This window comes from Apus apus, chromosome 2, assembly GCF_020740795.1.
Source record: "Apus apus isolate bApuApu2 chromosome 2, bApuApu2.pri.cur, whole genome shotgun sequence".
Taxonomy (NCBI): domain Eukaryota; kingdom Metazoa; phylum Chordata; class Aves; order Apodiformes; family Apodidae; genus Apus; species Apus apus.
This window is the reverse complement of record NC_067283.1, coordinates 142,626,965-142,649,912: the sequence shown is the minus strand read 5'-3', so window position 1 is coordinate 142,649,912 and position 22,948 is coordinate 142,626,965. Positions and strand designations below refer to the sequence as shown.

Here is a 22,948-nt window from a genome sequence, read left to right as displayed (position 1 = left end):
GTCGCAGCCCGCGGGCGGGCAGGGCAGGGCGGGCAGCGCACGGGGCTCTGCGGCTGGTGCCTGCTGCGGCCGCGGCCCGGGGGAGGCGGGGAAGGAGGGAGGGGCGAGGAGAGGGAGGGAGGGAGGAGGAGAGGGAGGGAGGAGGGTCCTCGCCGCCGCTGCCGCTTCGTCCCGGGGGCCATTCAGCGGGAGCGCGGCGAGTAGCGAGCGGCTCCGGGGCCGGGCGGGGGGCGCCGGGCGATGCAGGGCTTCGTTAGGCTGCGGCGCGGCGGCCGCGGGCTGTGAGCCGGCGGGACTGGGCTGGGCTGGGCTGGGCTGGGCCGGGCCGGGCTGGGCTGGGCTGGGCTGGGCTGGCGGCGCGGGGAGGGGAGGGGCGGGCGGGAGCGTGGCGGAGAGGGCAGGCAGCGGCGGGAAGGCGGGAGCGGGGCTGCCCCGGTGCCCGCCCCGCGCGGGGGGCCGGCCCCTGAGTGCATGCGGGGCGCCCCGCCGGGCCGCCGCCGGCCCGCCGCCGCCCGCCGCCCCTGAGAGACCGGCGGGGAGAAAGTTGCGGCGGTCGCCCACATGCGCGGCCCCGGCCGGCGGCTTGGGGAACGGCGCCGAGCGGAGGTGGGCGAAGAGAGTTTGAAGCGCTCGCCGGCGGGAAGATGGCGGAGCGGAGCTGAGAGCGGCGCCCGGCGAGCTCGGGCCGCCCCCGCCTTCCTCCGCAGCCCCCCGGACCCCCGCCGGACACATGCAGGCCAAAAAACGCTACCTGACGCTGCTCTCCGCCGGCACCTGTCTCGTCCTGCTGCTCTACTTCGGAGGCGTGCGGCTGCGGGCGGCCCGGCACTCGCCGCCCGGTAGCCGGCATGGCCCACCCCCGCGCCCCGGCGCCGAGCGGCCCTGGCCCCGCTTCCCCGACGCCCTGCGGCCCTTCGCGCCCGCCGAGCGGCCGAGCCCCGAGGGCGGCGGCGGGCGCGTCTCCCCCCGGCAGCGGCGGGACGCCAGTGCCGGCCTCTACCGCGGTCGCCGCTGCCGCATGGAGTCTTGCTTCGACTTCGCCCAGTGCCGGAAAAACGGCTTCAAGGTCTACGTCTACCCGCAGCAGAAGGGGGAGAAGATCGCCGAGAGCTACCAGAACGTCCTGGCCGCCATCGAGGGCTCCCGCTTCTACACCTCCGACCCCGGGCAGGCTTGCCTTTTCGTCCTCAGCCTGGACACGCTGGACCGGGACCAGCTTTCCCCCCAGTACGTGCACAACCTCCGCTCCAAGGTGCAGAGCCTCCACCTGTGGAACAACGGGAGAAACCACCTGATTTTTAATTTATACTCTGGCACCTGGCCTGACTACACCGAGGATGTGGGGTTTGACATCGGCCAGGCCATGCTGGCCAAAGCCAGCATCAGTACTGAAAACTTCAGACCCAACTTTGACGTTTCTATCCCACTCTTTTCTAAGGATCATCCTAGGACAGGAGGGGAGAAGGGATTTTTGAGGTTTAACACCATCCCTCCTCTCAGGAAGTACATGTTGGTATTCAAGGGGAAAAGGTACCTGACGGGGATAGGGTCAGACACCAGGAATGCCTTATATCACGTCCATAACGGAGAGGATGTTGTTCTCCTGACCACCTGCAAGCATGGCAAAGACTGGCAAAAGCACAAGGATTCGCGCTGCGATCGAGACAACGCCGAATACGAAAAGTAAGTGAGCGGTGCCCTTTCCCGTGCGTGTCTCCCAGGGGCGCCGGGCAGATGCGAGCAGTTGTGTGAGCAGTTGTTGTGTGCCCAGGCGCTGGCAGCGGCCAGAGGAAAGTCGCGATATTTCCTGGGGCTGGGTCGGTTGCTTCTCCGGTCCCCCCGAGGCTGCGGCTGGTTCGGCGCTGCCTCGGCCGGGGGACCTGGCCGGGAGGCGTGGAAGTGCATCCCGCTGCTCCGGCGTTGCTTGCTTGGGGACTGACTGATCACTTCCAGCCGCAGCCCTTTGGCTTCGCAAACGTGGCCAGCGGCGAAGGTGCTGCTGGAGGATGCTCTGGCATCTGCCACTGCCCTTCGTCACCCCTGTGCGTCTTGGCGTAGATGCCCTGTGCCTTCCCTGCCCCGAGACAAAGTTTGTGCGAGTCCTCAGCCCTCGCCAGCGCCCGGCTGAGCCCGGCTGCCGCCGCGGGCGGGTTGCTGCGGGTGTGAGCGGGGACGCTCTCTCCGAGACGCGCTGCCCGGCGCCTGGCCGGTGTCTGTGTATCTCCACAGACGAGGCAGTAACTTGCCCCGCCGTGTTTTGCCTCTCGGTTCAAACCGGCAGAGCAGCAGCAAAGAAAGGAGGGAAAAGAAGCACTGTGTTCCTGTGTCCTACGTCTGAGTTTCTGGTTTTTATATGTGAGAGGAGGGTACACTGGGGTGTGGGCGCAGAGAGTGTTCCTTGTGAATGCTTGGTTGCTTGGCTTTTCCTGATTTTTATTTCTATTTGTTGGTAATGTCACCATGTAGTCAGATTTTGTATCTCTGTGGTGCTGCCCTTGTCTTGAGTCTGCTTCTCAGTTTTGTATGTATAGCTGCCGGGAAAATCGCTTTCCTGGGAATTACCTCCAGGACTGCTGTGCTGACTAAGCCGTTTGCAGCTGATTAGTTCATTTAAATGCCGACCACCGCTACGTTTGCTGCGAAGTAGATATCTATGTATAAAGTTCTTTTGCATGAGAACGTTTCCCGTGTGGCAGGAGTTGGACGCTGAATTAAAACAGAGCAGCCTTACAGCAGCGGGTTAGTAGCGTGTGGTGGAGCTGCATCGAGAGCTGCCAACGGCTGGAGGGGTTTGCCATGCATAGAGGAACGTGGGTGGAAAAGTACTCCTGGGGAGCAGGCAGGAAGAAACTACGGTGGCATTAATGCTGATCAAAATTTCCAGCTGGCTGCCAGTTTCTCCACCGAAACTAGCTCCGGGGGGTTGGGAGAGACGGGGAAGGTCAGCACTGCAATGCCAGGATGCCTTTGTGTGCCTGGGCCAACTTTGTTTACCCTCTGGTTACTCTAAATCCACCGCAAAGGGGGTAAAGACAGCAGCGCAAATGTTTGGTGGACTTGTATTAACCATTCACTTCCAGAAAACTGATGGGTGAGTGATGAAATGATGCAGAAGTGCTACAGCGGCCGTACCAAGCCATCAGTGGAGATACTGAGCGAAGGTCGTGATATTCATGACCTGGGAGTCCCTGTGGCTTGTGATCTCCTCTAGGGAATTTTTTCTGGGGAAAAGAGGGGAGACCTGACAACTGCAGCCTTACAGGCTGTGCTGGTTTTCTGGCATAGATCTTGGCAATTGGAGCTTATTTACAGATAGGAAAAGTCCTGGTTATTTGCTGTGGTCTACAGCACGTATACTGTTGAGTTGTCATAAAAGCAAACATACCTGCCTGTGATTTGATGTGAGCAGGGCCGTATTACGTTTTTTTTACAGCTATGCCGTCTGGTCTAATAAAATACAGAACTCTCCTCTGCCCCTCCTGAAGTGTATTTGATGCTTATTTTGTAGCAAGGGGGGTACAGAAACATTAACCCAACTGTTACGCTGTGCTAGTCGTTCACAGAAACATACTTGCTGTTAAAATGTAGCTGTACGTGGTGGTGTACAGGGACTCCAACATTTGACACAGCGCTGCTGTTAAAGACAGAAGTAAAAAAAAGATGATTACAAGAAAATAAGGTTACTGCAAGAAATGAGGCAGGCTGAATCTGTGGTTTGGCCCCAGAGATGAACGGGCTCGCTCTAATGAGTGACTGTAAATGCTGAAGCTCTTAAACCCGGCATCTCATCTGAGCGGGCACACCTGCCAGATCATTGCTGCTGCCCCTCCGCGCTCCTGCTTCCCTGCCGATTCACAGCAAAGTGTGCCATCTGCTGATCTCCCCGCACGGTGTCCTGCGGTGGCCTGTCTTCCCTGGCTCTCCTGTGCAAACACAGACCACACCTGGCGCTCCGCTCCCTCTGTAAAGCCCAGCAAGGTCACATTCCCAGGGGAGCATTCCGGTGGTCAGCAGGCTGAAATGCTGCTGTGTGGATGTGTAACCCAGGTGTGAAAGCTGTTGGAGAGACTCTGCTATTCACCCCATCGACAGCAGCATCTGATTGTGAACAAGGCTGTAGTGCTTGACAAAGAAATACAATTTGAGCCTTGAAAACTGCACGCAGAGCTGCTCTGGTGGGGCTTTTTGGGCTCGTATTTGACAATGGGTCGTCAGGCCTTTTCATCAGAAAGAAGAAAAATACATTCTCTAAAATATATATATATTTGCATATACATACTGAGTGGACAAAGACACTTATCCCACTCTTTGCAGGTTTTCCTGTCCTCTGCTGTGACTCTTACATTATTTCACTGCACATGAAGGACAGGAGGAACATGGGTGCCCTGGCTGTGGAGAGCTGGCCCTGAGATACTGGTCCTTGCCAGGGTGAAATATGGATGATTAGCTCTAGGTAGAGGCCTTGCCAAACTGCATAGATTGTGTGACCAGATTTTAAAACATAATCTCATGTTAACAGGGTGGTAGAGCTGTATTGTGTTATACTTGGTGCTAGTGCACACTGCAAGTAATTTATGATGGGGTTTCATCTATGGTGCAACATTCAGTGTTGGCTTTGAAAAAGGTCCACCTGTCTGCAGGATGCGTTCCTTACTCTCTAGGAGATTGAAAAAGCCAAGAAAGGTGACTTCTTGACCTGTGGAAAATGCATAGTGTGTCTTACTTCATATGGGGGAAGGAGGAATGAGCACGTGCATGGTTGACTCCGTCTCCCTGAATTGTATTGAAAAATCCATCTGTATGTTGCAGCTAATTAATTTGCATCCCAGTTATGCATCTCAGCAGATAAAGCTGATGCTGACTAAAATGAATTGCATTATCATGATTAGACTACTAGCAAACAGGATATAAAGGAAAACAAAGAGGAACTTTGGCTTCTTTATGATGCCCTTGACTGTTGACGTTGGCCTTTGTCACCCAGCACTGGGGCAGCTGAGCTGTTGGAATTCCTCCACGATAGGATTTCAGCATCAAGCTTCCATTTCACAAAGGGTTAAACAAATAAACAGTGCTGCTGTTGAAGTTTGAAGACAGCCTCTTAAATATTTAATGACGGTCTAAATATATACATATGTACAATGTGTTTTAAACAAAGGCAGAATTCATGTACAGGCTTAACTGGTTCCAAATAATTACTTTCTGGAAGGTAATATAAATGACTGTGGATACTGAAAGAAATGGAGGAATGTGATGTTCTAGTAAAGCCAGATGCAGAGAAGAGATTTACTTCAAAATGGGGATCTTTCTAGGAAAGGAAGTAATGTTGTCTGTGCTGTATCCCCTGATCTGCAACAAACCAGCCCTTGAAAGATGTAGAGAATAGCAGTGATGGTATCCAGCAAGCTAAGTTCTTGTCAGAAGCTCATTTGAGGAGGCTCTTTGATCAAATCTATGCAAGATAGCTGAGAAGTTAGTGATGGTAATGAAACAAAGGGGGAAAACAAACAATAGATGAGGTTGAAGAGAGTAGGATGGAGAAGGGGAAGTGAGCAAAATATGTGTTTTTGGAGAAATGTGAACTTGCAGTGGAGGACTAGTGTAGCAACGTGTTCTTTATAAACTTGGTAAGTTCTTTGACTAGTCAGTGCTCACAAAACCTGCGTGATCTGAGAAAGGTGGACAGCACACCCAGGACCTCACAAGGTGGTTCTGGTTCTGTGAGAGGAGTTTGGAGGCATGTGGCCGAGGAGGAGCCTGCAGAAGGAGCTGTGCACAGATCTACCTAGGGTTGCTGGTAGGAGAGGGAGAGAGCAGCAGCACACTGCATGCATATGCCTGTGAGACATCTCTGCAGGGCACCCAATAGCACTGAGCAGGGTTGTGTATGTACTTGTACAGGTGAAATACCCAGCTGAACCTGTACACAGTAGGTTTGCCTGTTGTGTGCTCTGCTGGTGGAATGTGTGTGGGTCACAGCTGAACCTCCTGCCCATGAAAATGCTGTCAGAGCAAAGGTTACAATTGTGCAATAGGCATAGAATGGGAAGAAAAGTAACTTTGAGTTTCGCTTCCTTCTCACTAGGAATGAAATACACATACAAAAAAAAGAAGTGGTATAATTTGGCACTAGGAATGCCTTTGCCTCTCTCAAGACCATCATGAACATGTGAAGTAAGGCTTAGGCATGCCCATCCGACATGTGGTGATAGTCTAGACACTGCATGTGTGTGCATGTTTCAGACAGAGGTGAAGTTCTTGTATTTTCAACGTTCTCAGCTTCCATGTATTGTATAATGCCACATTTAATAATTTACTGGATTATTTCTAACTTACTTAAAAGCCTTCACAAGTCAGCTCCTTTGCAGCTATTTAGGACAGTGCTGAGAAATCACCCAGGTTCAGGGTGGCTGTTGTCTGGGACATCTGAGCTGGGATGGGAACCGGTACGTTCATCCTGTATATCATCAGGCTGCTTCGGGAGCTTGGATGAAACTCAAGAACCACTGAGAGAGCTTGGGCATTTTCCCAGAGTATCTTGGCTCCTGCAGAGACCTATCCCCACCAGAGTGCTTTTTTATTTTAATATCAATTTTCAAGAAACTGGAAATTTGCCTGTTTTACAATGTGCTTATTCCAAAATGCAATAGGGAGGTAAATAACAAAGTTGGGATTTGCTCTGTCGTGTTCTTCTCATGCTGTCTGTGTGTATTGCAGAGTGTCCTTACGTGCCTTCTGAATGCCGATTTGATGCAGGTGGTCTCCTGGCAGGGTAGGGGCTCCCACCTGGGAGCCTCTGGGCCAATGCTCTGACAGGATCTGGAAGCAGGGACAACAGGAGCATCCCCACTTGCACCAGGCTCTTCCCTTTCAGAAAAGGGTTGGGAGAGGGCGAATGTGTGTGCATGAGTGTGCCCCTCTGTGCGAGCAGTGCCAGCTGCTGCAGTGTGTGTGGCCGGGTGTGCAGGGTCAGGCACCAGCAGAGGAGCCTGCCCTGCCCACAGGCCTTAAACTAGGCTCCCTCCTAACCTCAAGTAATTAAGTTTACTTGTGGGGCAAGTTATTATTATAATTGCTTGCCCCAGGCTTTTCTGCATCTTTCTGTGAAGTATCTCTGTGGTGACAAAGCATTGCAGGAGATGGCTGATCTGGTCTGAAGCAGGCATTCTCTGTATGCAGAAATGTAGATGAACACTACTTTCACAGCTGGAGGGGCTCTGCTTTTATTTTTCCTTCCCAGGAAAATTGTTCTAGAATAATTTATTGATAAATAATTCTCACTGGAGAGACGGTTGGCAACAGAACGGAACTCAAACACAAAAATTATCTGAGTAAACATTTTAATTTTAAGCAGAATTAATCCTGAAACAGGTAGTTTGAAGGGTTTGCTGAACCTGGATCAGAACTGAGCAAAATGTCATGTTTCCAGCTGCCTGTGTGGTCAAAAGGAAGTCCTGCCATGCTCCCAAGGAGACATCCTTGGCCAGAAAGTGCTTCAGAGCATCCTGTGGTGTCCCTGCCTTTTCGCCCTCCCTGACTGGGCGTTTCACAGGACAAATCCCAAGCTGTGCAAGATTTTTTGTACCAGCCTACAGTGAACTTAACTGAAATTGCTCCTGAAGGATAGGGATGGCCGAATTTGGGGTTCTCCTGGGGGCTTGAGTGCTGCCGCCTGCTGCTCCTTGCTGCAGTGCTGGGTGTTCTCTTTGCATCCGTGCAGCTCTGAAGTGGTGCCATCTCCCCAGGAGGATGGGATTGAACGAGAGGAGTTTCAGCTCAAGACGAACCCGAGCAGAAAAGGCTAGTGGTTTGACTCTGCTGGAAATAATCCCTTTGCCCCACATACATCCCTGGAACAGCCTACTGGGAAGTAAACTGGCAGCTGCTTGGGGGAGAGGGAGGTAAATGAAACTGGTCTGCACGAAGCACTTATGTACTCAACAGATGCGAGTCAAGAGAATGTGCTGTAATCTGATGATTTCTGGAGTATTATCTGTGATTGTTTTCCCTTTCTCTCTGCAGGGTTTTCTTTTCAGAAAATCCACAGAGTTTCGTGGTCTTGGGTAAACAAACAGTTTTGCTAACCAGAGAAAAATAATCTGTAGGTACATAGATAAGTCTCTGGCCTGTGAAGGGACTTAAATGCCATGCTCTGTACTGCTAGGGTGACCGACTTCTCAAGGACTTGGCTATATTGAGATGATGATGCAAGACACGTACTCCCCTCCCATGTTGTATGGAGATTAGTTCAGCATGTGGGAATGTGTGAGTATAACTTTTGGTTATATTTTAGGTTCTGCAGCTTTCCACATTGCTGAGTATTTTGGGATGCATAGGTTTCAAAACCTTCTCGTGGTTTCCTCTGACTTCCTAAAATGTTATAGTTTCTTGGAATAAGAAAACGTAACTTTAAGCCAGTGAAGGGATTTAATCCTCAACAACATGACAGAGAAGATACCATTTTCTTTACATATATTGTGTTCTCCCTGCTTGTTTCTCCCACTAGCTATTGCTGAGATTTATCCGCAGTTTTTCGAGTGGTGAAGTGCTGCCTCCTTGGCAAGGATGCAGATAGGGAGCTGAGCAGGTGCTCCCCGAGAGGTGGTGGAGTTGGGGTGTTTGTGTTGGCTAAATCAAGCTCCCATTTCATATTCCGTTAAGACATGCTCCTCTGAGCTCCTGCAATCCCTGGGTGAAGTTTGGTGCTGCCAGGGCTGTCGCAGGAGCTCCTGCCTTCTCCTGCCTGTGGCTTGCTCTTGGGACTGCAGTTTAATGGCCAGGATTGACACTGGCCACCGTGGTTACATTTCCATATGTCTTTAAAATAGGAAAGAATGCTTTGTTTTCCCTATGTATTTTTGGGATACTTCAGTGCTTTAGAATGTTTTAGAGAAAGTGATACTGAAACTGAAATATTACTAATTAATACTTTCTGTATCCCCTTCTCAGAAGCATCAGTGTGTGTGGGTCTAAAAGATGATAATCACCAGAAGCAGGACAAAGCTTTGCTGTGTGTATGGGGGGAAAATCCCCACAAAAGTTTTTTTGGGGTTTGACACTGGTCTTGGGTCAGGATACATGGTCACATTTGGTATATGAGCCGTTTAACTCTCTTTGCTTCCTTGAGGCACTACCAACAGTCACCACCTCTCCAGGCACTGAGGCCCTGCAGTTTCTGATTACTCCTCCAAGGGCTCTCATAGCATAGGTAGCAAACTCAGTGAAGCTACTCTGCCTTACACTGACTTTTCTCCATGATGGCTTGTAGTCCAGAAATACACAAAACCAAAATAGTTCCTGGGTTCCTAAGTGAAGTTCCCGTTCATTCACTTTTTTCCCTCTAATATACTCTTTGTGTTTGTGAATGAAACAGAATTAGAGCTAATTTAGTTGATTGGCTGCAAAACAAAAGTATTCAATGCTAAGAATGGGAAATGAGAAGGCCTTTCTGAAATGTTACTTCTTTGCATAATTGTAATAGATTATAATTATACAGTTGGGTGTTTAGCAGTGGATTTGCTGTAACCGTGGTCATGGGAAATGTCTCCTTGCTCACTTGTGTCAGTTCGAGCCCCAGTGCGGTCCGATCGGTGGCTGTACCAGCATCTCTGACAATGTTTTCTCTTTGGGCAGGATGGCACATTACAGAAAATGTTCTTTCCAGCTCCCCTCCCAGCTCCTCCCACAAAATTACCGCTGGTCGATATGGCCATGTCAGACTGTTGACACAAATCAATAAGATCAATCATTCTTCAGCTCCTAAACAAAATTCAGAGCGTGATGCTGACGGGCAGCATGTAGCAGTGCTGGCAGCCATTCCTAAATGGAAAACTCATACAGTGACGTTTGCAAAGTGTACGTGGGGGACCCTGTCCCATTGATAGTTCTCCTAGGCTGTAAAAGGGAGCATGGTATAAAACATTTCCTACGACTGCAGTAAGTGTTAAGAGCCCTACAGGCATCAGGCTGGTGGAGAGAGCATCACCTACCCAGCAGTGGTGCTGGAAAGGGGCTAGTGTGGCAGAGTTTTGTTAGGAATCCCCATTTTCTTCATTCTCCTAGAAGACCTCAGCATGTTCTGATACTGTTTTTTGCCCCGTGAATAACTGGAGACATTTTATCACAATAGTGGAGTTCCTGGTGCAATCAAGTAGCTCAGTGTAGCTGCTAGAAAGCCCATAAAAATTGTACTTGCTGTAGTCTGCAAGAATAAAATTGGAGGCTGCTTCTAAAAAACTCAGAACCTTTATCTGAAGGGAATGACAAATCTTTGTTTATAATGTCTGAATTTGTATCTCTCAAGGCTTGTTTGGGTGTGTCTGCTCACAGAGTCAATCAGCTGCTTCAGGAAGATAAACACATAAATGTTTCATCTCCTCTATTTGCCACCAACCATTGTGCTGGGTGCTACAAGTTTTGGGGTTTTTTGGTGGTGTTTTTTTTTTTTAATAATTAAAGATAGTTTATCCAATCCTAATGGGAAACATAATTATATGATTTCTTTTTTTATACTGTGATTTCAGAATTACTTTATAAAAAAGAGTTTCTCCCTTAAGGGCTGTTTAAAAATGAACAAACAAAATAAACAAAATACACTTTGCTGAAAGTAATAAATCTCAGAAAAGAAATAAAAAAACACATCTGATACGTTGGAGCTGCATTAAAGCTGAAAATTAGTGATCAGTAAGTTGGTGCTGGAAGTGAGTGACTGCATTATGGATTTGAGCAGATGCCTATAGCTTATTAAATGTCAGCACATTTTAGCATAAGCAGTAGAAAACTGATCAGAAAATGTGAAGTGGTACAACCCGCAGTTGGAAGAACCAGTGCCACAAAGGATGTAGAAACCATGTGTTGAAACACGAGAAGCTACTTTTCAAGATCAGGGTCTGAAGTTGCACACTGAACTCCTTTATTTTCTGATTGGAGGGATATAAAGGTTTCAGTAAGGTATGACTGTAGTTTGAAGGAGGGATTTATCATACAGTAAAACCTTCTCACAAGAAGGCGTGTATGACTGTTTAAAATAATTTAAAACAAATAACATCCCTTCACCTTCCCACACTCTCTTGTGCTTTTTTCCCTAACACCAAAAGGTAAGGCTACTACTTGAATTGTAGTGGAATAATATATCAAATGAGTGATCACATCAGGCATGGACACTTACCAAATCACAGTGAGATAACTGTGAATAACTCTCTAGTTTCAACAATTTGCATGGCCATTAACAATTGATGGGTTTCCCTTAGAACTGCATTATCTGTGGCAGCGGGATCTATTCCTGTGCACTGCTCATGCATACTAAGTGCCAGAGAAATTCTCAAAAGTGAGGGTAATAAAAAAATCTAATACCAGGAAGGTGAATGAAGCAGGTAGGAATTTCAAGGCGACATTTTTTTAAAGTTGGGAAGATATTTCAGGCGGTTGTACATTTTTATATCTGCTCTCTCCCCTGTTCACTGCCTACTTTTTAACTACATTTTCTGCAAGTTTTAAGTCAAACTGGTGTTATGTTTCCTCTCACTGCTTGGTGTCATCTCAGGCTTGATGGTCAGTCTAGCATGTGGATCAGCTGAAGAGAGATTTTAAAACATCTTTTGCTTTAGTTTTGGTTTGGACACGTCTTGAGGAACTTTTATACCTATTTGACAAAAGACAAAACCAGTGGTAAATTTAGCAGTCCTTGATTGCTGGGAGGCTCTTTCATGGGAGAATTTTGAGCAGGTGTCAAAAATATGCTTTCCTTATGAGAATCATACCACCATTTTAATAAACACACAACACATCCCGTATTTCTAGCACTTTAATGTCTGGCTGATGGTATGTCAGATCTTTCCAGATTCCTCCATCAAGTTGGCTTTCCCAGCCCCAAATGTCTTTTCTCCCTCTGTTTTTATTTCTCCTCAGTCTCTTCACTCGCTCTTTCTTTTCATGGTGCTGTTGTTGTGGCAAGATGAAAGTGACTGGGTGAAATGGTGGTGGGGAAAGCACGGGTAATCAAAGCCTGCAATTGGGTGGGTGACACATCAAAGCTGGTGGGTATGGGCGCTAGCTGCTCTGACCCCTCCTAGCAAATGACCCCCTGCCATAAAGAGGTTCCTGGGGTTCATTTGTGAGCTCACACATATGTAAACGGAGTTACTTCCCTACACCCTTTCCAAAAATTTAATTGCAGGGAATGGTAATAAAGTCTTAGCTTTGTTCCTTGAAAGGTGGCTTTTGTAGAGGTGGCATGTTAGGTAAGTACCCGAGTTGCTGATGGTGGGAAGTGGTCATTCACCTTCAGCTCAGAGCAACCCAGCACCTAATTGTCATGTATGCTTGTAAATGGCTATTTTCTCAGCTGCTACTTCTGCCTGCCTTGCCCTCTCCCCAGACCCTGCTTTGTCTTTGCTGTGGATCTTGGAGGTTGAGCACCCTATGGTCTGGATGAACTCTTGCTCTATGTTCTTGCAAGTGGATCCTGGACCTTGTCAACCATTTGCTCTGAACGTGTCTAAAATAATTTGCACCTGCCATCTTTTGCAGGACTCTTTCTCACTGCCCCCAGCTTACTGGTGTCCATTTTGGTTACTGCTGCCAAGAACCAAAATAACCAGCAGAGCCATTATGACACACGTCTCTTGGCTTTGTGCATTGGAACATCAGTGAACTCCAGTGAAAACAGGCTTTCAGCTTCTGTTCTGTTAGCTACTTCTGGTGGCCTGCAATAATACTCATTTCTAAGCAAAAAGGTTTTTTACTCTTCTTTAATTTTTAGTGAAAAATCTTTCTGATACAGGTCATAGTAAAATCATTAATGGTGAGAGCATCTGTGTTGTTTAGCTATAAAACCGGAGATCTAAGGACTTGGAGATACTGGTGTAATCACAGATTGCCCGGTTGGTGTGGTTACTGGTTATAGCAATAGCTCTTATTTATGTTAACTTTAGTCTCAGGGTAACAGTGTTCCACAATAATCAATGCACTGATTACTATACTTGCATTTTGTGGTACTATGATCTTATAATTAACTGACTGGGCTGAAAAAGGATGGAATCTAATGAATATTTGTAAACAAAACTTCATTAGGAAGTAGGTTAAGAATATGCACTGGTGGAGGATAATAGGGGAGACCCATCCTCAATTTGAATAATTACAAAAGGTGGAAATGAACAGCAAAAGTGTGGAAACCATCCCAATGCTGCTTGCCTTGTGTTTAGTGCCACACCATGTCTTCCAAGGCTCTCTTTAAAAAAAAATAAAAAAAATCAAAAATCTAGAGAAAGGCTCCCCACTGCAGGGACATCATGAATACACAATTTCAGTCTCTTGCAGAACATTGAAGCATTATCGGGCAAGATGTTGAAAACAGGATTTACAATGTAGAACTGGTATCGGCCTTGAGTCAGAAGTGTCTATTGTCAGCCTGTGATTGGATCTTAATGCAATTAAAATGAAAAAGGAAACCACCATTGAAAAGGGGAAATAGATTTCCTGGTGGTGCCTTGGGGCTGGATGGCTGACGTCTGGCTGTTGCTGGGAAGTTGGCTGTGCGGTTGCTGTCCTTGAGGAGCTGTGTCCCATTTGTGCTCTTGTGTTGGGCGTGCTCTACATGCCTCCCTCCTTTTGGGTCCCTGTCTTGCAGAGGCGTGTTCCTCCTCTCAGGCATGGAGTCCAGTCCTGCAGGCTCTGTCAGGCTATCTGGAAACATGTAGTTTGAGTCTTGCAAGTGAACAATCCAGCTCATTTTGAATGGGTGCTTTCTTCTAATGTCACCAGAAATCCCTTTGCACCTCCTGGTCTTCTCTCCTGTCTTCCGTCATCTTTAAGCCACTTGACTCTTTAATTAAAGCTGTTCCTGGCTGAGTCTATGGGTGTCTCTTTAGCACAAATAACATTAAATCCTGCAGCTTCCCTTCTTCTCCTTTTTTAAGCTTTTGGTCATCTGTAAAGTTTAGTGTTAGTTCTTCAGGGAAATGCATACATGAGGAGCCTTGCACAGAGAACACCAGCTCTGAGCAACAGGCTTGTGAGTGGCTGCTCACAGCAGGAACTTGAAGCGGAGAGGGTCTTTCAGCAGATACAGTTTTGAATTTGCTTCCTACCTGCTGGTTTCAAACAGTATTATTTTTTATGCATGTATTGTGTTTAATTAAAAGCAGGGTTGCTTACAGCAGTGTGTGCAGAGATTCCTCCTCCCTCCCGAATGCAGCAAACAGGCATCTGGTATTTGTTTTGTATAACAGAATCCTCATAAAATGAAGAGTAATAAAACATAATTATCTGTAAAGGCTTGTTTTATAAGCCTAAGAATGAGCTTGTTTCTGCCTTGTTTTGGTCTGTTTGTAAGATAAAGGATGCCTTCGTATGTTTTTAGCCCCTCTCCAAATTAGAGAGTTGGTTATTAGAGTGTTTTAAACTTGATGTGTAGTGGTAAAAGGTAGTGTGAGTGCATGCACAGGATGACACCAGTGGATCTCTAGGGGTCAGGAACATCTTTTCCTTTTGGAAAATTTTCCATTCCAAACAACAGGTCTTATTTGAAAGCTTATAAAGTAAGAGGGAAGAGAATCTGTGGGCTCCATGACCGAGGTCAGCATTTCTGAGCTGTGTGCCTTCAAGTGGGGCTTGAGCCCTTTCTGCACGCTGCTTATCCTTGGCAGTGTGAAGGACAGTGACGTACAGCCATGTCCATGCTTGGATGTGTGTAAGGACCTTTGTTGCTTTTCTGAAGGGTCTTAACTGCTGCAGTACCTTAATCTCTTTGGAGAGTTGCTGGCTTGAACCACCTCCAGTCTCGTCACTGGGACTCCCAGTACTGTATTCAGCAGTTCTGAAGAGCTACTTATACTCATTTTGCCTTAGATTTGCTGTTTGCTGTATGTTTGTAGGACAGTATGCCTTTTTGCTTCCCCTTAGCTAGTTGTAAATCTCCAAAAGCCCTTCCCACCATGACATGCTAGTGGGTTTCTTTTCAGGGAAAAAGTGAAGCCAGAAAATTTAAACAAATTAAATATTAAAGTAAGACGTGAGAGTGGCTTATGGCTGTTTTAAAGGTAAAGTGTGAAAAACAAATCCATTTAGAAAACTCACAGTCTAAGCCTGTTGTTTATTTATTTTTCTTTAAAATAGTAATAAGCAAAAATCCACTTTTTCATAATGAAGGCTAAAAGCTGTGGGGCTGCAAGGCACCTTCAATTAACGCATGCTTTGGAATGTTTGCTTCAACCGTGTTCTTTGCACAATTAATTGAAGTGATAGAAGAGGAAATACAGCTTTGCTCAACTTTTATGTGAATTGTAGCCTTATCAAAAGCAGATATGATTTAGGTATTGCTTTCTCTCCGCAAGGTGAGCCTTGTAATTTTGAATCTTGATTAGCAGCTGCTTTTGTTCTTCCCCGAGTCTCAGAAACAATGGGGTTGGAAGCAAGAAGCAAATTGCTAAATTATACCCTTGTAGAGGGAGAAATCTCCCCCTCTTGAAGAGCCTCACTCCCTGTGTCTTTCGTTGTGCAAAGAGGCTGTGATGATGCAGCCCTGGGCTCAGTGACCCACTGCTAGGAGATGCTCTCCAAGCAAGCTCTGCTTCGTTGGCAGGAGCTCCGCCCTGGCACTGCCACGCACTGAGCTGCCGCTGCCTTGGGTTGGAGTCCTTTCTTAGAAATAGGTTTTCCTTGAAATACGCTTTTCTTGTCATCTTATTTTGTGATCCTGGTATAATGTGGAGGTTGCTGGCTGTAACTCTTAACAGCAGTGTTGTTACTGCTCTGGGTCTGTAGCCAGCAGCGGCAGGTAAGGTGCTGGGAGGCACTCAGCTGCCTTATCTGAGCCTACCTTATTTTCCATGGCCAGGAGTCTCTGCTCCGTTCAAACAGAAGCCTCCTGTCCTCCAGAGAAGCAGAGGATGGGTGCCAGATGCAGGCTGATGTGTAAATGTGTCCTGCAGCAAAGTCTCCTGTCACACATGAGCTGAATATGCCACATGTGTCAGAGGCTGCAGAGTCCAGCTACAAGTCAAATGGTCTGAGATGTTTGACACCCCTTCACACTATATAATGTCCCACTTAGTTTTTCATGCAAGGTCTGGAATGCATCTTTCTTTGTTATTTTTTTCCTGGTGTATTGCTTCTCTCCTGTGTAGAGCTGGGAGCTATCTCCCTGGAAAGTCTGCTGGTCCTTAATGTCTGTAGAATGTTCTGAGACCAGTGTTGCTTTGCATTCACAACAAAATTGTAGTTAAAAGTTTGGGCAGCTTCTGATTCTGACTCCTTATTTCTCCAGAACACATGGGTTTCACTTTATCAGTGTCAATGGGGGAGTAGAAACAACTTCCCCCAAGCCATTAGCTTGCGTTGTGCTATCACTGCAACAGGGACTCGTTACTTGTTCTCTTTCCCATTGTGTGCAGTGGTAACATTGGGTGCATTTTCTTTTAGACATGCAGTGAAATCCTGTTATTTGCACACATTCTATGACACTCGTCTTCAAAGCACTTAGGCAACCTTTATGTAGATGACACTTTTAACTTGAACTCTTCCATCATTATGAGTGTGATTCTGTGAAGAGAAGTAGGGGGGAAAAGGCAGAGGAAAAAAGAGCTGGCTTGGAGTGTCTTTGGGCAGCTTGAGACTCTTACGAGACTCTTGTAGGAAGCACCATACAAGGAAGGTCTCTCCCATACACTTAAACCTTCTACTTCAAACTGTTCCATGTTTCTCCTTTGAGCTTGGGCAGCTAGGAGGATCTCCTGGCTCTGCTGGAGCTCAGTAACACTGCCAGGAAAAGAGGTTTTCAGGTCTTCTTCAGTCTGGTACCAAGTGATGGGCTTCCTCTCCACTCCAGGATGAGTAGTCCAAAAATGTCTGTGGCTGCAGCCCTTGGAGGTATGTCTGTTCAGAAGGCTTTTGAGTCCAGCATTTTGAGTCCAGAAAACAGGAGCTGAATGGGAGGCTCAAAAGACTTGAAGACAAAACCACCAGTGCTCCTGTTAGTTTGCTTTCCACTCTCCCAAGGAAGGAGTAAAGATTACTCAGAGCAGATTATTTGTGTAAAGGCATGACTGTGGGGTTAGGTGTGACCATGACCCATCATCAGTTCAGATGATGCAAGCACCACTACTGCAGCAGTGTGATCTCTGATTGGGAACTGGTCTCTGAAGCCAAAGCCACTCAGATACACTGCACAGGGAGCAATTGGCCCCAGACTTTGTGGCAAGCTGGGTGTCATCTCTTAGAGCAGTTCTGGCTTTATAGATCAAGCAGGCATCCTCCAGGCAGGAGGCAATGCCAGTGTAAATGCCACACCACATGCTGTGACTGGTTTGGCAGAAATGTGATTTGTGTCCTTGTGCTTAATAGTAATTGAATTTGGGCTGCCAGCTAAGCAGCACTCTGCATGGTGGTAGTAAGGAGCATATTGGTGGTGTAGCCAGTGTTGCTGGCCCATGGTTTGATCAGAAAACTCCTACTTTTTTATTTGTATAAGCCTGTTCAGCTGTGGTTTGGCAGCAGTGGGGCTTTGTTACCTTATTACCATCCCTCGAGGACGGGGCTTTTCACTACATGATGTGTTCCCCCTCCAGCTCTAAAAGGATGGGATGTTTAGAGGACTGATGCAAGAAGACTGGGACTGTGCTTTGGGGAGGTAAAATGTTCAATGTCTGTGATTTACATTTGCTGAGAGGTGATGCCCTTGGGCTCCCATTGCATTCATGATGTCATCCCAAATATTCGTGACTGCAACAGCGTCTTCCCAGTGGCAGCTGGGCTGGCCCGATGAGGAGGCTGAGCTGGTGGTAGGGGACACGAGAGGCATGATGTGCCCCTGTCACCCCAGGTGCTGCGTTTTGGGAGACCATGGCACCTGGCATCTCACTGAGGCTCCCTGGGAAGCTGGTGCAGAAGAGAAAACAAAGCTCAGGTTTCTCAGACTCCTGTTGCCAGATCCCATTCCCCATCCTCATGGTGCCTCTCTGGTCTTTATCAGTAGCTGAGCCAGAGTGTCTGGTGATAGCAGGGCAATAAGGGTTTCCTGGGGAATGCTGAAAGGGAGAAGCTGGGAATGGCTTAGGCAAATATTTAAAGTGTGGGGAGGAAGAACCCAGATTTCTGTGTTTTAACATTTTGGGCAGTAAATGAAGGCTTTGTGTCGCAAGGCAAGACAACTGTATTTGTAGCCAGAGTTTGGTTGGTTGGGTTTTTTTTTCTGCTGTTCCAAACTGTATGATTCCTTGTGAGACTCCAGGGGGAAATGGGGCGGAATCGTGTGTGCTAAACCGAAAATTGTACTGTGACTGGATACAGCACCTGGTGTTGCTGGTGATGTGGACCTAAATAGAGACCCAGCACTCAGCTCTTCAGTGGGAGACAGTTCTTCTATATTTATCAGGTTTTGCTAATTTTGTAACATGCCATGTTACACTGTTGTTAAAAAAAATAATCTATATTCGTTCCTAAGTATTATTGTTGCCTCATTCGGGGATCAATTGTACTAGACCTTTCTCATTGACTCTGACCTCATTGTGTTTAAATAGCTGGAAATTACAAGCATTTTTTGTCTACAGGAGCATGGAAGGAGTGACATTTGAGTTTCTGTTGATGGTCTCATTTTCTATAGGATTGCTTTACTCTGCTTGGAGGACGTTCTCCATTCCCTACTGAAGCCTCCAGGAGCAGCTGCCACTATGGATTCCCTATAGGACCGGGACAGGAGTTTTCAAGGAGGACTCGCTGGGAGAGGCATCTGGAGGCTTCTCAGCTTGCTGTCCAGCTTGGCTGATTGTGGTGAAGCTGGCAGGTCAATTAGCAGAATAAGTAACCTTTGGAGCCTGAAAAAGTAGAACATACACTTTCAAAAATGTACTCTTAAAATACCTACCTCATAAAAGGATGAAAATAGTTTTTGCTATCTTAGACATAGTACCAAAGTAAGAAGAGAAATTCTAGTCTTCCCTGCCATGCAGTGTAGTGAGCAGAGCTGAGGGTTTTGTTTTCTCCCGTTCCACTTCAGTTGAGCAATTTTGCTGTACATGAACTTCTTTGTCTGCAAGATGGGATTACTGAATTTTTAGAAGTGTTTCTTGATACTCAGATTTAAGGTATCACATAAAGCTACTTCTGTTCCTAAATGGGGGGGGTTTGGGTTAACTTTTGGTCATATTTTATGTGTATATAAAGCTGTGCTCTTGCATGTGGAAAAAATAGCATGGGGTATTTCCACTTGCTTTTTTCAGATGAGGTTTTGTCTTTCTAAGGCCACGACGAGAGCCATTCTCCAGTAGACTTTGTAATTACTTAGGAAATGGTGAAAATCTAGAATTATTTTTTTGATGGGCTTTTCCCTTTCAGGCAGAAGACTGGTTATTTCAGGTTAAGGGACTTAGTTAGCAATTAGAGTTGGTGAGACAGGAAGGGAGTACTTAATAAGTCTGATTGTTGATAGGCTAGCTGTATATATAATCTTCATTTCTTTTCTACAAAAAGCTAAATCCACCAACTTTGATCTCATGATTAATAACATATTTGCCCATAATGAGGATTCTGCTGGTAAGCATTCCCATGCAGTGATATTTCGTTATTTGACCTCATGTCCATGGCTTGATCATGAAAGTCGAGATGGATATTGACTAATCTTGACTATATGCTCAATTACAGGGCAGTAAGAATCAGGTGGATAACATTTCAGGTAGTTGGTGTGAGAGAATAAAGCAATATAGTAAACTGAACCCTGGTAGTTCACTTGGGACAGTGTAGTGGGTTGTTATTACATTATGGTGGGTGAAGCTGCCAGGCAAATACTACTGTACAATTAAGTGGGGCTGTTAATGGCTTGACTGAGCCAATTCATTAATGGCAGTGGTGCATTCTAGTATTTGTTTTCCCTTACAACTGCTGGGTGAAAATACTCAGGGGAAATAAGACCAGTGGGAAGAAGGGAGAGGGAAAGGAGACTCTGAAGATCTGGTGCAGATGCAGTGGATTTCTTAAGCCTTTGTTCCCTGAGTCATCTGAAATGCAGCCGTTTGCTGGATGGGTTTTATGGAAACCTGGCAGCTTGCTGTCGGAGTGGTGTACTCCTGACAAACATCTTCATGGAGATGCTGTTTCTGTGCATCTGCTTGTTTGGTGGGTTGGAAAGAAGTGGGGGAAAGAATGTGGAGGTTTCTGTGCAAAGGGAATCAAAGCAATGGATGTCCTTTGGCAGAGGATATTCTCAGTTACTGGTGTTTTCACAGGCAAACAGCAGTAAACTGCAGGGAGGTTTGAGAGACAAAAATGCCATCTTTGGGCTTTCGAAGGAAAGCCAAAGTGAGGAGCTGGTGGCTGCAGGCACTGCAATACTTCCTTAAGTATAGACAGAGCTGTTGTCTGAACCATTTCTGTTTATGTTTATCATTGTCTTTGTTAGGAATTAGTCTGTTGCTGGTCCTTGTAATTTTTTGAATTAGGGGAAGATAATAAAGAGGACCCTGAAACAACCTGCTGTTAGGAAGTCATAACAGGAGTGGCTCAGAAAAAAACAACACACACTTTGTTTACTGTTTAAACAGTAAAATACGCCCCTATAGTAGGGGGTAATATTAATGACCAAGGGTGTGGCTCAGCTCCAGGGTGGATGCGTAGGGTGGAACATCTGCTGGGCATCAAGTGAAGTAGGGCGAGCTTCAAAGAGGTATCAAGGAGATAAATGTGTGTGAAAGCCCAAGGATGGAAGGAGGGGGAGAATTAAGAATGTGCAAAGCAGCACTACATCTTTCAGTGTAACAGCTTTTTCTTCCCTCTCAGCTCTGTTTCTTCCCGTAGGTATTTGGTAGAAGTACGGTTACACTGTTTTGGTTTGGGTAGTGAGGAGGTGAGAATGTTACTCTCAGCTCTTAATGTGGTATATAAACTGTAAACCACATGAGCAACCACGTAGTTGAAACAAACACAACTGTAGTAGAGATGCTCACCATGGCTTGAAACACATCCATGTGGACCTGGAGGGCTTCTGGTGTGAGGGCATTTGTGTCTGGCACCTTGATTCAAAACCAAACCAAATCTGTGAGCTGCCGGTGCTGCATGGTGCACCAGAAGCATGTGATTTCAAAGCACAAACCTAGTGTGATCACACTCCACTGATGCACATTTCCTTAGAAACCAAACCAAAACATCAAAGTGTGATGATTTTGAGGTAGATCTGGCAGGGTTTGTGCTGAGCCCACTGGGGCATCCTGACTCACATCAGGGGCTGTCTCACCTTCTGAAACTGGTGTGAAACTACAATGAAGGCAGAGGGGACATAGTCAGTGGGGAGATGCCTTCTCCACCGCAGGTTCCCTGGGCATTGCAGCTGGGCCTTGGGGAAAGCCCAAGGTTAATGGGGCCCTGAGCTTTAGCAAATTACTCTGACTTAAAAGCGTGATTTTCTTTTAAATATGGTAAAAGTAGTGTGGAAAATGTACTTTTAAATAGAGTGTGTTTGTCTCATGTCCCTTGGGCAGAGAGTTTATGTCTGTAATCATTTCAGTTAAATTGTCTTATTTTTCTGTCTCCCTCACATTATGGAAATTTTGTATTAGGTGCTTACATGTTTTATGAGGTTTTTTTGTACTATGCAGTTGCATTGGGAAGCAGTTGTTGTGGTGGTATTTGAGACACTTAGCTACTACATGGGATGGGAGATGAAGGCAACAGGCAGAGGAGTGGAGGCAGACCTGGGGCAGGCAGGGAGGAGGTGCCCAGGATGGGCAGCACAGCTGCTGGGGGCTTTTTGTCCTCAGTGCTCAACACTGCTGCCCCAAGAGTTTAATAGTGGTTGAGGCTTTGCCACAGATTATGTAGTGGAGGGAGGATTTAAAAGATGAAACATTGCCTGCTTTTGGTCCCTGTGCAAGGAATCAAGTCAGGCAACAGCCCCAAGTCTCAGGTTCTGGAGAATGGAACATCCAAAGGGTGTCATCCTCTATGGCATTAAAATACAAGACTTGAAAGTGTCCCATAACACCAAGGTTTGTTAATCACCGCAGTTGGAGGACATTGGGAAGTGCTGAGGTGACTCTGTGTGCATTTGAGTAATGGAGCACAAACAGGTTGCTTTGTAAATTATTTCCACACCACCCTCCTCCTCCTCTGCCCCCCCCCCATTCCTTTATGGGACGTGTGTGTACCTGTTACTGAAATAAACTCTGAAGCATGTTTGCACACTCAGTTTGACAAGCTGTGACTTTTTATCTTCCCAGTCACAAATCCTCTCTGCTTCTTACTCCACTTTTTTTCGTTGTTGTTGTAGTGTCGTGAAGGCTGATCCGACATGCAGTGCACATTTTCCCTTTTAAATTATGCCCTGGGAGTTTTGATCTCTAGCATTTCATAGCAGCTTGTAAATTATGCATGGAAATGTTCTGTATTGTTACCATACAAACTTCACTGAGATGGGGTGTCTGAGTTGCTAAGTTTGGTACCAAGCTTGGGAATGTTTTCCCTGTTCCTCCCCAAAACTTGTAGCACCAGTCTAATTTAAACTTAGTTATTGTACTGAAGATAACTTTTGTCTGTACATGCAGAAAACCTGGAGTTGCTTTTAGCCAGATAAAAATAATGGATCACTTAAAATAATATTGCCTAGTATTGCTATTGCTGCTTACCGGAGGATAATTTCAACAAGAATTTATCATATTTATTCAGCAGCAGACTAATAAATTCATATTTGTTTAAGCAAAGACTTGAGGAGGATCCTGCTAAATGCTTATGGTTATATTCATTGCAGGCATAAGCTACTCCATTTCACTCAGTGTACTTGTACCTGCTTATGTCACCAGTTAATTTGGCTCTTAATATCTTATTTTGAGCACTTTCTTTTGTCTGGGTACGCAAGTCATGTTCATCTCTGATGTAAGTCTGTTGAAGATAATGGCATCTCTGATGCTTTCTGACTTTTGGGTGGGTTTGATTTGTTGTTGTGGCAAAGTCTAGATAGAGAAAAACACTG

The 22,948-nt window shown here is 46.4% G+C and overlaps 1 protein-coding gene across 1 annotated transcript in view; it reads left to right on the top strand.

Moving 5' to 3' along the window:
* Window positions 1-387: 387 nt before the first annotated feature.
* The window catches only part of EXT1 (exostosin glycosyltransferase 1), a 178,266-nt gene continuing 155,705 nt past the window's right edge, over window positions 388-22,948 (top strand). Inside the window, exon 1 of the mRNA XM_051609790.1 lies at window positions 388-1,683. Coding sequence (XP_051465750.1) covers window positions 731-1,683 — 953 coding nt within the window. The 5' untranslated portion in view covers window positions 388-730. The remainder of the gene's footprint in view (window positions 1,684-22,948) is intronic.